At 39.1% G+C, this 16,475-nt stretch overlaps 2 protein-coding genes across 2 annotated transcripts; both read left to right on the forward strand.

Annotated features, from left to right (window-relative positions):
• Nucleotides 1–309: 309 nt before the first annotated feature.
• Nucleotides 310–2,928, forward strand: LOC127353548 (parathyroid hormone-related protein-like). Its single transcript, XM_051382845.1, has 3 exons — nucleotides 310–773; nucleotides 994–1,112; nucleotides 1,711–2,928. Exons 2-3 carry the CDS (start codon nucleotides 1,009–1,011, stop codon nucleotides 2,099–2,101), a joined length of 495 nt encoding a protein of 164 aa, XP_051238805.1. The 5' UTR covers nucleotides 310–773; nucleotides 994–1,008; the 3' UTR covers nucleotides 2,102–2,928.
• Nucleotides 2,929–3,015: 87 nt separating this feature from the next.
• On the forward strand, nucleotides 3,016–6,875 carry LOC127353547 (galanin receptor 2a). Its single transcript, XM_051382844.1, has 2 exons — nucleotides 3,016–4,827; nucleotides 5,544–6,875. Exon 2 carries the CDS (start codon nucleotides 5,566–5,568, stop codon nucleotides 6,487–6,489), a length of 924 nt encoding a protein of 307 aa, XP_051238804.1. The 5' UTR covers nucleotides 3,016–4,827; nucleotides 5,544–5,565; the 3' UTR covers nucleotides 6,490–6,875.
• Nucleotides 6,876–16,475: the final 9,600 nt, after the last annotated feature.

The following is a 16,475-nucleotide window of genomic DNA, read 5'->3' on the forward strand; positions in this document are numbered from 1 at the left end:
CCATGATTACCTCCAATGGAGCACACCTGTCATTTTTGACCTCTTTATGATGAAATTATTAGTATATTTTATTTAAAAAGTACAGCTAAAACGATTTAAAATTGATTAAAAATGCATTTTTTCTAATCTCGAGTTAAGTATACTCTTTGTTGTATGGTTGTTTGGATGTTGCATGGGCACCACCTTCTTGTCACAGCAGGTGTGTGTGAAGGGTCGGGGGGGAGGGAGAGAGGGGAGGGTGGGGTGGTTGGGGAGGGTGTTAGGACTGGACTTAATGGGTAGGGTCTAAGGTAGTGCCTGCATCTTCACCCAAAGAGCAGTTTTGACTTTCTCTCTGTGCCTCTCTCAGACAGACTCACACAGACTCGCTCACATTGCTGGACTGAAAAACCCTCTCAGCTCTGCTCTCCGGCCATTAGAGAAGATGCTTCATCTTTACTCTTCATGAGATTACTGCAAGACTGAGTGGAGTGGCAGCTCTGCAGCTGATGGGCTGCTGCTGCTGCTCTTTCCATCTTTATCTCTCTTTTAATTGGGACGCTGGGGAGAAATAAATAGCTCAGCACACACTGTTGGGAGGCAAATGAATGGAACAGACTGACGGGGGATTTCCCCAGGCTGCCTTCACACAAATGGACCTGGACACAAGTTTTGAACTGGCCAAACTGTTTCTGGAAGAATAATGTTTCGTATTGTTTTGTAAATCCATTTTTGCAGTTAAGAGCTTGCAGACAGACCTTTTTGTGGATTTTCACTGTTAACATTCACACCATGTAAGTCTGAGTTTCTTCTTTACTTTTATAAACAATTTACTGGCACAAGTAATGCTGCCTGGGAGACCTCACGTACGCAGGAACAAGGTCATTTTTCAGTTGTCGACACTGCTACTGACATAAAGTATCATAGTAGATAAAAAGTTTAGTATAAATTCATAAAACAATGTTTTGCTTAATTAATTAAAGTGACTGATATAATATTTCCTGTGTTCTTCAGATCTTAAGCTCAAGGATGTGCTCTATAGTAATGCTTCATCAGTGGAGTCTGGCTGTGTTCTTGCTGTGCTCTCCAGTGACTCTTGATGGGAGACCAGTTGATGAACTTGGTAGCAGAACGTGAGTTATTTTTTTATATTTATTTTGATAACCATAGAACCATTGATTGTTATGCATGCAACTTTAAAAAACTAGTTCATAATTGAACATAGTAAGTCACCTTTTTTTAAATTCCTTTTGTTTGGATTTTACAGTTTACCTGTACAAATTAAATTAAGTTAACTAATGTTTTCTCAGTTTCAACTATGGCATTTTGGATTCTTGAGCTCAGATTAGTGACGGCTCTCACACACTTGTTTATGCTGCCACCTACTGTACTGAAGTTTTCTGGTGCTTGACCTTGCATTTCAGCTGACACCACTTCTTTAACTGTTCCACAAATGACAGTGTGGTGTACCATGAAATTACAAAAAAGCATAAAATAAGATTGTGAGATTTTGTTGGTGCCAACTCAGAGATAATGAATTCTGGTTTCATTGTGTCACTGGTAATTTAGTTGAAATCAGACAGGACAGAAGATCACATTTTTGACAGACTTAGAGAAAAATTAATTTGGTACTGCTCCCCTCTCATGCATGATGCTGTTTTAGGATGTTATTAGCGTTAATGCAACCTCCCTTGTCGATCTGATTCCGTCTTTTCACTTCCATGCCTTAAGGAGGAGGTCAGTAAGCCACGTCCAGCTGATGCATGACAAGGGCCGCTCCTTGCAGGAGTTCAAGCGTCGCATGTGGCTGCATGAACTGCTCGAGGAGGTGCACACGGCTGATGACCGAGCGCCACTTGTGCAGAGCAGAACCCAGAGCCAAACCTTCAGTGGGAATTCCCTGCACGAGAAGCCCCCAGGGGCCACAAAGAATCTCCCTGACAGGTTCAGGCTGGACAGAGAGGGCCCTAACCTGCCCCAGGAAACCAACAAGGCTCTGGCTTATAAGGACCAGCCACTAAAAGTGGCCACCAAGAGGAAAAAAAAGGTGAGGTTAGGCCGACGTAGAGAGAGCGACAAAAAACGGAGGCGGGCGCGGTCTGTCGCATCAAAGGAGCCATGAAGGACGTAGCACCCCGGCTAAGAGACTGCCAATAGCCTTTATATGGTACTGGACTAAGACACTGATGTAGGTACAACTAGACTGGGATCTGAGAGACTTAACCCATGGCTGACTCAGTCACTTCATATTACGGCCCTGGAGTTGTGCTTGTATGATAATAATTTGCTATGTTTGTATTTTCAATCTCATACTTCATCATAACATCTTCTTCAGTCCATATTTATTTGGAAAATCTGTAGGCCTCTGTAACCCTGATTTACATCCAAACAATGCCATATGTTGTCATCTCTATCCAGCTGTGTGTGCAAGTAAATCATAGGAGGAACTATTTATTACCTGAATATAATGTAACTTCACAAAATTTGGAAGCTGAGTGGTCTACTATTGTTTGGCTCTATGTGTGTTGACTGTCGTGGACATAGTTACATGCAAACTGTTCGCTGAATACATCTGTTGGAACTGTTCTGCCATAATTTATTTCACTTTTAAAGTGTGTATTTATTTTGTGAATGTATCACGGTGCTGCTGACTAAATTCCATAATGCACTTTAGTTATATCCTGTTCATGTTCTTGTGTGGTTGAGTTTTAATTTGATGTTTCTTTTTGATGGTCCTGCTTTCCTTTCCCACCTTAGATCCCTCATGGACTTGTAACTTATTGGATGCTTCATCAAACCCACTCTCACCGTTTTACATTATAGTTTATTTTTATAGAACAAGCCTGAGACGGCGGCTCTCAGACTCATTTAATGTTCTTCACTTGCACTGAGGACATACTGTACATGTTTCCAGTTAATCAAACATTAAAAGTGTAGCCATTAGAAATATTTTTGATTTACGGTGTCTTTGTTCACCAGCCATATGTGGCTCAAATGTGCAACTTAGCATTTATGACAGGTAGAGCTAGAATGATTTGTTGATCGACAGAAAATCTATTTTTTTAATGGTAAACATTGCCTTAATGGAGCTTCTCAAATATGATGATTTGCTGCTATTAATTGTCTTTTGTGATATTAAATTGATCAGGATTTTGTTGTGGACGAAAACAAGACATTTCAAAGACGTCACTTAGGGCTTTGGAAAATCGTGATGGGTATCCTAATGTTATAGACCAAATAATTAGTTGAGAAAATAATTCGAAAATGTATTGATAGTAAAAATAAAGCTAGTTGCAGCCCTAATGACAAATCAGATACTCAGACTACCCATGACTGTATTTTAAGTGGTGGAACTGAACACCTGGCACACACACTGAATGCTAGTTTTGTTTTTACTTAGAGTAATGTGCATGAAATGATGTACAGATTTGTTTTCAAGATTGATTACAGATCATATTAATCTGCAGGTTAGGTTTAGGGTTAGCTCCCTATTTTACCTGAGGTTGTGTGTACACAATGTTAGAATAAAGTTACAAATGCCTGTCACAATGTCACAGAACTCAAGGTGACGGAATCTGGAGCCAACAAATAGCATATTTGATTGAAAAGTGATTTAAACTATAAATAGATCATCAAAATAGTTGACAGTTTCCTGCCAAGTGATCGATTAGTCAACTAATTATTTCAGCTTTATGATATTCTTCAATGTAATACATCAAACAACATGGTCAGTTAGCCATTTTATCCCTAAAAGCTCAAGCTGATAAGGAGCAGACCTGTATGCACACTACCTAGACTACCTAATAGAAAAAGTCCTGCTGAAGTGTCTTTGAGCATCTGAACATTTAATACCTTTTAATTTTGGTCGAGCTGGTTTTATCATGACTTTTAACCTTGTTATTGAGGTGGATCAGGGTTTTTTTTTTTTTTTGGTTCAAAAATGTTTTTGAAAAATTAACTGTAAAGAGGATGAGGGGGAAAAAAACATCAATGTTTTTGTTGACTTTTCAGCAGCGACAGAACAAAAACGAAGCAGTTAATGTCCCTCTTGAGAACATGTGGCATTTTTAACAGCCCGTGACTGCACGGCACAGACACTGGTAATGGGGGGGGTTTAGCAAATGCACCAGCATCAGCTATATCCTGTGCTAAGAGCAGCAGTGTACACCGTAGGCCATTAGCTGACACAGAGTCATAAATGCTGTGGAAAGCCTGATAAAGCTGCTGTCAGGAGCCTGTAGCTCACACGGAAGAAATCAATCAAACAATGGAGACAGACATTAATATCTCCAGAGAAGGGGAGGAACAGAGAACGTAATCAATCGACTGGTCTTTTGCTCTTTGGAGAGTGCAGATTTTTAAATATATTGCATATAGTCCCAAATCTCAAAAACAATCTCCATAGAAAGAGAGAAGACTTCAACAGGTCAGGAAAGGTCAGTGTTTAAAGCTACCTAAAAAGGGTCACAAAAAGATTGATATACTGTAGACACACAATCAACTACAAAGGTTCCCAATGTCAAGTGAAGCTGTTACACATACGTCCTCTAATAATATTAACAAACCAGGCATATATGGCACATCCCTGTTCTGCAGCAGCTGGTCTGAGGCCATTTCTCTTTAAACCCAGTCAACCAGAATCAATTTGACCCAAGTGATGTTTGCCTTTCTTCCCTCTACATTCAGCAATCACACTTTGTAATGAGTCCTGAGAGGCTGCCACCTCTCTCTTCTTCAGTCCAGTTTAACAGGATGGACAACAGTAAACGAGAATTCTCCAGATTACATTATGAGGATAGTTCACTCACAAACATGAGCCTGAAGGTACTGCTTTGAGGAACGACGATGGTGAGTACATCAAATTGATGGATAATTGTTACATCTGACACCATTTTAAAATGCACACTAGTTCAGTTGAAACATAAAACTGTTGTCAAAATGTTAATGAAATTGTAAATTGTATATAGTTATGTTTGTGTTGCATGTTATACTTACTATTTGTTTTGTGTAATACTGTATATGTATTTTGTGGATGTGTAAAAAAAAGGACATATAATATCTTCACAGACAACCAAATTGCTGTTGCTATGTAAAAATACATCACGTGATTTTACTGGGTTTATTAAGTTATATGATATATACATTTCTATCACTGTAAGTCTACAAAATCCTTTCAGATGCCACCTGATTAACTAAAAAAATCAGTTGGCCAAGCTAGAGACAATGTTTGTTTTTTTTCCTCATATGAAATGTAACTTTCCCCTTTCATTAGGAATAACATAAATTGGGAGGCACCTAATTACTATTTTAATTATAGAATCAATCAACAGATATTTCCTCAATCTAATCATCTTGTTTTGTCTACAAAATGTCAGAAAATTGGGCCCAATTCCTGGGGCCCAATGTGACGTATTCAAATATGTTTAACAAAGATATCAAGTTAACTACGTGTATGACAAAAGAAGCATTTAGAAAAACTGTACCAAGAAAATATTTGGAATTTTTGCAAATTACAATTAGAAAATTACAAAAATACTTGCTAATTAATTAATTTTCTTTGAAAGGTGATTTCACGTCAGTGATAATATGGCTGTTCCCAACACCTATGGGCTGATCTTTGCCTGTACCTGTGGAGTGATCCTGGGCATTGGGCTCTGTGCCAACCTGCTGGTCTTCTCTCTGTTTGCAAAGTACAACACATTGCGTAAGAACCGCCTCGACATCCTCCTACTCAGCATGACTCTGGCTGACTTCCTCACCCTCCTCCTCATCCCCTTCACTTTGCACTCCGCTGTAATCCATTCCTGGCCTCTGGGTGATACCTCCTGCAAGGTCTACCAGTTCCTGCTGGCCTTCAGCCTGGCGGCCAGCACCTACTCGCTGTGTGCCGTGTCCATGACCCGCGCCATGATCATCACCAACCCGTACCAGCCACCCACCATGGACCTGGTCATCCTCATGTTTGTCCTGGTCTGGGCCCTCAGCTTCTTCATCAGCCTGCCACTGCGTATGTTTGCCACCAAAGACAGCCTGGGCCCAAGCATGGCCAACTTCACCTTCTGCCTTCCGACCATTCATGAGCACCACTACCAAGTGGTCCTAAGCCAGTTTGTACTTTACTACTTTGTTCCAATGCTAGTCATCGCCTTTAACTACGTCCGGCTGGCTCTCTTTCTCCACAAGAGCCCTGTAATGTCAGTGTCCAGTGCCAGGAACACCCGTCGTGCCTCTGTCATGGTGTTCCTGGCTGCTGCCACCTTCTCAGTGTGCTGGCTGCCTGGTTATGTGCTGGAGCTGTGTGTGTACCTGGGGCTGTATCGCCATGGACAGGCTTGGGAGATGTTCTATTTTATCTGTACTGTGCTGCAGTACCTGCACCCCTGTATCAACCCTGTGCTGTACGTGCTGCTGTCAAAGCGCTACCGCCACAGGAGGGCAGCCTGGCTCTTCAGCTGTAACAGGAACAGAGTGCAGCCACAGGTCATCAGCGTCACCACAGACAGCTTTTAAATACAGCTGATTAAGCATCAAGCAATTAGTTGGTGGCATTCAGGGATGCTATTTTATATGTACTGTTTAATACAAATCAATTACATTTGTGAACAATGACATGGATGTTTTTGTGATTCATTTCCATATTTTAGGTATAAATATAATAAGAAGCCAAGACAGACACGAAAATAATAGTTGCCTACAATCAAATTTTCTCAAGACATCCATCAATCACAACAAAAAGCAGAATTAATCCTCACGATTTAAGTATTTGTATCAATTCTTATGGAAACTATGTTGGCCCACTGTAATTATCCCTTAATATACAGACCTGAAAAAAGTATTATGATGCCTTCATAATGCTGCATTTTGATTACATTTCTGGGCAATAATATTAACTCATAAACATTTTTTTACATGCTAGGAAAATGACATTAAGCCTTATGAAGCATTTTGTGTAGTATTTGTATTTATTAGTTAAGAAATCGGTTTTAGTCTTTTGAGACAATTGTAAATTTATAACTTAATCTGTGTTTAATGAGAAAAAAAATAATTTATGTTGTAATCATTTTAAATAACATAATATTAGTGTCTTGAATGACAAAAAAGAGACTTTTTCTCCTTATTTATTTTTTTCACAATGGCAGGAATTTCCAAATGTATCTGTAGTAAGTATAAAAGACAGGATGCAGATTTTAGCGTGGTGGAAGGATGTCTTTTGTCTTTTCCTTTTGTGCTGTGTTTTTATTAACAAACTGTGAGGTTCTGGTGTCTTACTGTGAGCAGTCAGTTTGTCTCTTCAGTGCCACCAAGACAAAATCCTGGACATTTACTCTACAGGACATGATAGCAGGTCTATCTGACGTTGTGCTAATTTACTGTAATAAAGACATGGGTCTAGTGATAGTATTCCTACCAAAGAACAAAGTTGTTGTCTATTTATTTCAGCTTCTATTTCATGCCAACAATACATAGAGGTACCATTGAGACACTCCATAGAGATGTGTTACAGCACGTTTGAAAATTCCAGCACAAGAAGCTCTAAAAAAAACATGCAAATGCTCATATGACAAATAACCTTTCACAAAGTGGCTATTAACCGAGCAGCAACAAATCATTCAGTAAGTTTTGCTAGCTTGGCAGCAGTAGCTGTGCCATTAAATACGAGCTATACGATCCACTAACATTCCACCTCCTCGCTAGTAATGAAAAACTGCGAGGTAAGCTGCAGCCTTTTAGACCTCATACAATTTAATTGAGCCATCAAAAGTGACATTTCAACCATTTAAGAGGCCAAAGTGTCATGATGGACTGAATGACAAGATCCATAACATTGTGATCATAATTGTTTCAAGGCAAGTTTCAGTTTATTACTGCAAATTTAGCATATTATTAACATTTCTAAATACATCCTACTAACACTTATACTTAATGTGTCAGTCGTATTTTGATTAGAATTGTACCTGTATAGGACGCCATCCAGGAGCAAGATGCATATGCAAAGTACAGAAATAGGATAATGGATATATATATAGCATTACACAACATTTTATTTTAGAAGAATTTAGTTCAACACTGCGACTGCAATACTTCAATTCAGCCATCACGGGATATTGTGGCTGCACTGGATGTACCCCCATGTGACAGGTCGGGGGGGGGGGGTAATAATCACATGCTTATTACGCAATCAAACATAAAAAACATCACAGAAACAGAAGGCACATTACCAACAAAGTGTTTGAGGGATGACTGCTTCTTTAAAAATTAGTTTAATCCCCCAGGAGCTGATGGCTGTCTGCTGGGTGGATCAACAATAACACCACCAGCTCCAGCGTGCCATTCTTTGCTCACTAGCAGCACACACACATTAGACAAAAGCACACACCTGTGTTCCCACTTTCTCAGGCAGCTATAGGCTGAAGTTTGGAGTGAGAGAGGAGTGCAGCAGGTGTTGTAGTTATACAGAAAGCAAAGGGATTGGGAAAGGGAATAACAAGTCTGGCTGAGTTCTGGCGGTCATTGCAGTAATAGGAGACAACCTGCCCCTCCCTCTGTCAGCTCGCCCCCTGACTTTTGGCCTTCTCTTTAGCATACAGCAAGGGCAGCTGGCCTGACTCGTACAGACCGTCATCTGTAGACCATCAGCATGTAGGATAAAGTTAAGCAATAAAGAACAAGTGCTCAGGCGCTTTTTAACAATTTTTGGTCACCTGCCCTTTAGGAAATTTGTCCAGAATTTAGTTCTCTTTCACATGAACGTTGTTAATGTTAATTTTCAGCTTATCAGCAGACAATTGGTTTATTTCTATTATATGACTATTATCTATTAAATTCTAATATTTAATTTTGTTCAACTACCGGTCCAAAACCAAAATATATTCATTTTTACTATCTTAGGTAATGCTGCTAGAAAAAAAAAACTTTAAATAATTAAAAGCAGCTCTTGCATTACATTTGCATTACATGTGCACCAAATCAGTAATAATATGCCTTTTTCACAGCCACCATTTTGACATAAAATAGTAGGGTAAACACAGGTGTTACCAATTAAGGTTCCATTTCATTCAGGTCAAACAGAGTCAGGGTGCTGTTATTGTGCATGTTGGCTCTGCTACACTAAATGGAACAAAGCCTTAATTAGTATCATTGGTAACACCTGTGTTTAACCCTACTATTTCATGGTAAAATGGCGGCTGTGAAAAAGGTCCTGATTGATTTATATTAAATCTATGTGTTATTGGTTGCAGTGCTGTGATTTCCCACCCTTATGTGATCACAGTTAATTTGTTTTAAACTCTGCTCTCTCTGATACCTGCCTTTCTTTTATTGCCTGTGATCCTGTCATTCTCATTTTAAGGCACTTCCTGTCTCCCTTAGAAAATCAATCAGGGGAAGGGGCTCTGCCAGCTTGATCTGGCCCTACCCCAATGGTTAAAAAGAAGTTTGTTTTGAGTGTGTTTGGTTGATTGGCTGTCTATCAACTACAACTAGTATTTCCTCTTTGGCGCATCCACTGGTAATGAAGTAATGTGTGATTTCTGTTTCATTGCATCCTTCATATCAAATCTTATCTATCGTTTGACTTTCACTTTTCCCTCCTGAGGAGGGAATTTGACGGAGTTGGCAGAGCAATTTCTATTAACTTTGTGTGTTCTGGTCACAAGCTGTAGCATCCACATGTTTGCATCAAACTATCAATAAAAAATATTCTGTTCTTTGGGCCTGCACTATCGCGGTTTCTCGAGTCAGCATGTTCCTCAGGAGAGTTTTTACAACGCCAGTGTTTGCCAGCAATACATTTGAGTCAGGAAAATCCAGCAAAGGACACAATTAAACAATTCGAATAATGGTTGGAGGGCGTATTTCCAGAACATCTATGCTGGAGCTGCTGCCACAGTGTAATTCAATTATCATGTCACTTAAAACTCCCTGCCCGGGTCACTATGCAGCAACTACACGAAGCAGCCTTTCCAGAAAGATTTAATGATGTATTAAGATGACAGCCACCACACTTTCTTGTTCATCGTGTATCATCAGCAAGAGTGGACAAACTTCTTAGTACAGATTAATCATACACTTAATCATACACAGAGGGTATATTTTTGAGTTGTATAGACCTAATGTTGGCTCTACCTTAAAGGCACCACAATGTGTATTTATGTATGTATGTAGAGAAACTACTATATTAATCCTTTACTAATGGTTTTAAGGGCAACACTTGACTTTAAGTCTATTTAGCATTTATAAGCAGTATATGAACATTACAAAAATGGTTTAACTATGATACTACTGACTATAATACATTGCAATGTCAAGCAGATATAAGTGTTTATTAATGTGTTTGTCAACAACTTTAACTCCTCCTGTGGGCACTAATAAGTAGAGGCTAATTAATGATAATACAACAAAACACTACTGTAATATAGTGTTAAGTACTGTCACACACCCCATCTAAATTTTTTCCAAATACATTCAAAAACATTTTTGAAGCTAGATTTATGTTTAAATCAAAATGCAGGGCGGCACGATATTGTAAAAATATAATATTGCAATTTTCTTTACTCATTTTACAATTGTGATATGATTCCCGATTTATGGGAATGATCATTTTTGCATCACACTTTTCATTTTCACTGAAAACATTATTAAAATCATGATGATGTGACATTTGTTGGGGTTTGTACCAAACACACCAAATGTTTTCTTACATCTGGAGAACCAGATTTTAGGCCAGGGTATTTCTTCAGAAGAACAGTACTTAAAATTAGTACATTATAATGCTGTATTGTCACACATTTCACCTTTAACAAAAGATTGCAGCTTCTGCAGTTTGAATGTTGCAGTGGAATATATTGCAATTTGATTATATTTCACATGTATGTTGAATGCAATATATACACATGAAGTATTCTTATGAAGGTTAAAGCTACTCATTATAAACTACTCTCCGTCTTGGGACAATAAAGATTATTATACAACCACTGGCGCCAGAATAGTGGGGACAACAAGACTTTTTGTCCCCCCACTTTCAGGTGTTATGGTAACCTCTTCAACTCTGCACTGACAAAATACTTCCACGACTGACATTACTGCCTTTCAGAGGAGGTAGCGGGCTCAGTTTTACAGCTAGAGTGAAGATACTGGTATCATATGCAGCAAGAAGACCTAAGGCACCCACCATGTCTAGCTTGACAGTAAGGGGGCTGAATAATTCTGAAAGTTAGGTTTTCATTTTGGTCATGGAATAACTGACATGGTGTCAAAGGGATCCCTTGACCTCTGACATCCAGATACCTGAATGAAAATAGGTTGTAGGTTCCACGAGTCTCCCCTTCACAAACATGCCCCACTATGCTAATCACAGGCAGTTTCTTGTATGTAGTATAAATGTATTATTTCTGCCTAGTGTACTTGAATCTTTCTGCATTCTGGGGTCCAAAAACAGTATTGGAGTTGCACAAAGATCATTATATAATAGTTGGGGCCTCACTGTATAAAATGACCTACTGGTGACCTGTAGGAATACCACGGCCTCAATAAACTGTACACTGATGCCACTGATTTCTTACAATATTTTAGTTGTACAAACACTGCAGGCTAGGCTGAAATTGAAAGGAGGTTAGCATCTTAGCTGAATGCTTCCCCACTTCTAAAACTCATTCTGGCACCATTGTATACAAAACATCTTACAACCGAGCCATGGATAAAAAACAGTCCAACGAGTAACTAGACCTCTGTGAACAGGTGGCAACTAACAAGGTGAAATTAGTTAATTCCAAACACCAAAACACCTTGATAAGCCCTGTCCATGGTGCTGAGGCTGTGTGCAAACAAGTGAGCTTGCATTTGACCCATTACAGGCAACTTAACCACTTTAGCTGATTTCCATCATCAGAGAATTAATCATCTCAGTTGTGTGGGCGAAGGTCTGGACCCAGGCAACAATTGCACAGTTATGTTCATAGGCCAGACATTAGGCCATCAGGGAGGCCAGCAGAGACAGAGGAGTGGGAGTGTGTGCCTCACCTGATATCTGAAGAAGAATGATGGCAAGGTGATCAATAAACACTCCTCTGACATTATCCAACTCTCTCATGTCTGCCAACTTCATCCTCCGTCCGCAGGTCCAGTTTGGAAGAAGCAAATGACTCCTTTTTATTCTTAGTTTGTCGTATTTTGCAGCAATTTATCACAATAAATAAAAAATAAAAACAATCCAAACACGTTATAGGCGATGAAAAACTAGATGACCGGGAGCTAACAGTTACGTTTGCTCACTACCAGTGGTTTTATTAAAACATAAAAAATATAAAACTGGACATTTGTTCCCAGAGTCGACCATGAACAGTTTCTCTCAGTGCCATCTTCACCTGTTGCACCAGCTGTGTGTAAGTCCAAGCTTAGCCTTGTTATAACAAAAAATAAATAATAATAATAATAAATACGTTAATAGTTAACCTACACATCCCCCATGGTGTAAAATGTCACATAATTATACCCACTGATGGTTAAACAGCCATTCTTCTGCCAGATAACATCATTTCTTCGTTAATTACAGCCATTTTGCGACACATGAATCGAGTAGAGATCTAATTTATTGATTCGATATTTCAATATCGATCTCTTACTAACTTAACGTTACGTGACTCATATCAGTCAGAAAGGGAACGGTAACCATGGTGATGGAACGATAACTTTGACCGTTGCTCGGACATTTTTAGGACTTTGTGTACAAACTAGTTAAGTTATGCCTAAAGTAATCGTTTTGAAACCAATTTTAGTAGCTGGTTTAGTTACAGACTAACTTGTAGTTACTGAGCCTCTAGTGTCGACTTTACACCCTAATTTAGGCCAATAATACTTACACACAGCTGTTGCCGCGCTGTCTGACCTCTTAGTGCTAGACTTGAAATTATTTGACATTGCAGTGCAATACCATAATTCACCACACGACTGTATTGCAACCCAGAGGGGCGCTGTTTCACCCAATTATTAATGCGGAAGATACACATATATTAAATGTTATATGCCAGAGAAAACAGTTTAATTTTGTTATTGAGGATGGTGCGAGCTTGAAGGGTAAGTTAAGCCCTGCTTTTCATGGGTTCTGAGGTCATAGGTCGAGTGGGGGCTCGCTTGAGTTTGTAGCAGCCGTTAACCACTGGATTGATTCAGATTATCATGAGTAAAATAGCTGTATAGTTGGCTCCCTTTTAGCATGTTTTAGCCACTTTTAGCTCCTTGTTTTGGTTCTTCCCATTTTAAGTTCATGCAAGCTATGTGCATCTTATGCTGCATTCCCAACATGCTAAGTGTCTATCGAAGAAAATCAAGCATAGCAACCCCAAAGACCTGGATATTCTTATATTCTTAGTGGTTGGAAGCAAATTCAGAGTTAATATTTGACAGTATTCTTCAGGTGGCTGAAAATATAAATTATGTTCTGTAATGTTAATGCTAATGCTAAGTAATGTTAGGCATCGGAGCTGTGTGTCAAAAGTCAGCCTCCTAGTGGTTTCTACAGTAAATAGCTAATTTTAGGGGTTTATTCCATATAAATCATATAGCAATCCTGTCAAGTAGCTACTATAACAAAGACTAAGACCACAGTGAAAGTCTAAATGAGTTGAGAATTGAACCAGGATGAAATGCAAAGTAGAGTGAATATATGTAAATGCACAACAACCAGTGCCACAGCCACTACACTAATTTATGCGGCATAAGAAGCTAATTAATAACACTATTGCATCCATATTGACCTTCATATTCCCTTTAGCGTGTGTTTTTCTTCACAAACAACACATTTACAAAAACATTATAGAGGAACATTCATTAACAAATGTATGTAAGGTCAATGTACAGTATAGGCTAACTAAATTTTGTGAATTCCTAAGAGACCACATTCTTGACACACTCCACGAGTTAAGCAATGCACATAGCTGACAGAAAATAGTTGTGGCTACTCACTGTAAGATCAGAGGGCTCTTGCTATGAGCTAATAATTCCATGTGCCATATAGGCAAGTGTTGAAGGAGTGTTGCCTGTTTATTTATAGGAGTCTCTAAGGTTCCACAGCAGAGGGTTGCTTTTTGAGCTGGATTCAATTACAGCTCTGGTGAAAGTTGAAATTACAGCATCTATACAGACACGAGTATAAATTCTTAATATGAATCTATAGGCTTAGTTTATTGTGCTGTATTTACAGTAGTTGAAGCACACTACGGTGACTTTCTTCTCTCTCTCTCTCTCTCTCTCTCTCTCTCTCTCTCTCTCTCTCTCTGGCTGGAAGTACAATATTAAAACATTAAGGCCACATTTCAAATATTCATATAGGCTTCTTATTTCTTTTCTTTGTATGCTGACTGAAACATAAGGAACGTACGGGAGCTAGAGTAACTGCTGCATGAAAATAGATGGATGTAGAAAAGTACTGTATGAATAAATAACAGCTATGATGGCAACAGCACTCTCCATAATCATTTCAACTCAGCATGTGCTGTCATCATCCCAAATCCACTTAACCACTGGCTGTATGAGGAACCCACAAGTCCTCTGTGCTAAAAAACAAGGTGACATCTAATTCTTACATTAGATACACAATGGAAACACAACAAAAACAGCAATTGAGAATGAATGAATATAAATTAATTCTAAACAAGGAGGGAAATCAGCTGCCATGCTTTGAGTTGGCCTTATCTGTGAGCACGAGGAAGTGATAAAAGATGTATTAATGAGCAGGCGCAAGTTAGAGGATTTCAAGGAAGCTGTGGATTGAGAAATGCTATGAGACACATGGCAACAACTCGCTGTCCAGATGGTCAGCACCAGCCTCTGCCTGACCTAATATCACAGTTCAGCGGTCTGTTTACGTTGTAGAGCTCACTGTAACATGTAGGGCCGTGGTAGGTGAAGTGCAAAAGAGGAAAATGTTTGAGTTAACACTGAGTAAACCTCTCTGAGCTTCTGAACAAGTGGGGCCTTGTAAGTGCCAGTGTAAATACGGTGCTTCTTATAAAGAAAATAATCAGAAAAAGGAAAACCTGCACTCACTTCAAATGGTTCTTGAAATTATTTGTACAGGCAGAATGTTTTTTTTTTTGATGATTTGGCTTTAGAGTCTTCAGCACTTTGCCAGGAAAGGAAACCAGTCAGGATGTTTAGTAGAGCATGCAAATCTTGTTCATCTATCGGTAGAGGAGGAGTTGTTATATGTGACAGTGATGGCGTGGAAATGTCAGCGGAAAATGGCATTAATCAGCCTTTTTTAGATTATACATGGGCAAAAGTTACCAAGGTTGCTTTGGTCTTGACTAGAACCCGACCAATTTTTTTGGGAAATCCACCAATTAACGATATGGCGGCTAATATAGTGAATTTTTGAGCTGGAATAAAAATAGAATAGAATTAACTCTGCAAAGGTACTCAGAGCACTGCGTTCTTTTGGCTACATTGTCAACCAATTCTGAAATACATAATGTATACAAATAAACTACCTTTTTGTATTATATATTGGAAAAAACAGTTTTCATTTTGGTGCTTATCAGATGACATATATGCTGATTCGATACCGATATGTCTGCAATAGGCCAACTTCATCAATAACAGCAACCTCCTGGCCGGCAAACGAAGTCAACACAGAAGTAACAAAAACAGTTCCTTGAATGGCCACTTGAGACTGGCAGAAGTAATGTCCATAAGGGCCCATATTAAAATGACCAGTGGAGTCAAGAGTGACAAGATGGCGACGGCCAAAGCCGCCACACCTTGAGTTTCATAACGGCTCTTGAGAAACCTATAGGCGATGTCACGTCAAGTCCATTTTTAATTGTAGAGTCTGTCTATAGAGTCGCTGTTACTGCAGCTCTGATCAGTGTCATGGACCCAGTCATCAAAGTACTGACCCAAAGTGGCATGAGGGAATAGGTATTAGGGCAGTAACTAATAAATATTTTAAACCATCAATTAAATTATCTTTTTTTTTTAGCAATCAGTTAGTCTATAATTATTTTCTTATTATTTTTCTGTATCCAGCAATTAATCAACTGTTACAGCTCCAGGAGGAATACTGTAGATATATGAGTCCCTGTGGATTGTTAAATGTTAAATTGTCAAAATATTCTGGTTGGGGTTCGGTATATTGAGAATGAAGCTCACACATAAACTGATACTGATAGAGTCAACAGGAACTCAGCCAGCCTGGTGGTGGGCGTGCAATCAAATGCCAAGAGTAGAATCATAAAAACATAAAGTTACCAATAAATATTAAACTCTGAGACCTTTGAAGTCATCCATGATTAATAACCCACGTGTGGTTCTCTCGTGAACTGATCCCCCTGCAGTTGCCCCCGGGCCTGGATTTTGGACGACACTGTCTACTAAAAAAGGAAAAGGCTTGATCAAGGGCTGAAATGATAATCCGAGGTAGGCGTCAGATGGGACATGCAGAGGTAATTCCAAGGAACCCTGCCCTCCGGATCTGAGGTATCCAGTTTCATCTCTCGCTA

Source organism: Dicentrarchus labrax, unplaced genomic scaffold (genome assembly GCF_905237075.1).
Source record: "Dicentrarchus labrax unplaced genomic scaffold, dlabrax2021, whole genome shotgun sequence".
NCBI classification, from domain to species: Eukaryota; Metazoa; Chordata; class Actinopteri; family Moronidae; genus Dicentrarchus; species Dicentrarchus labrax.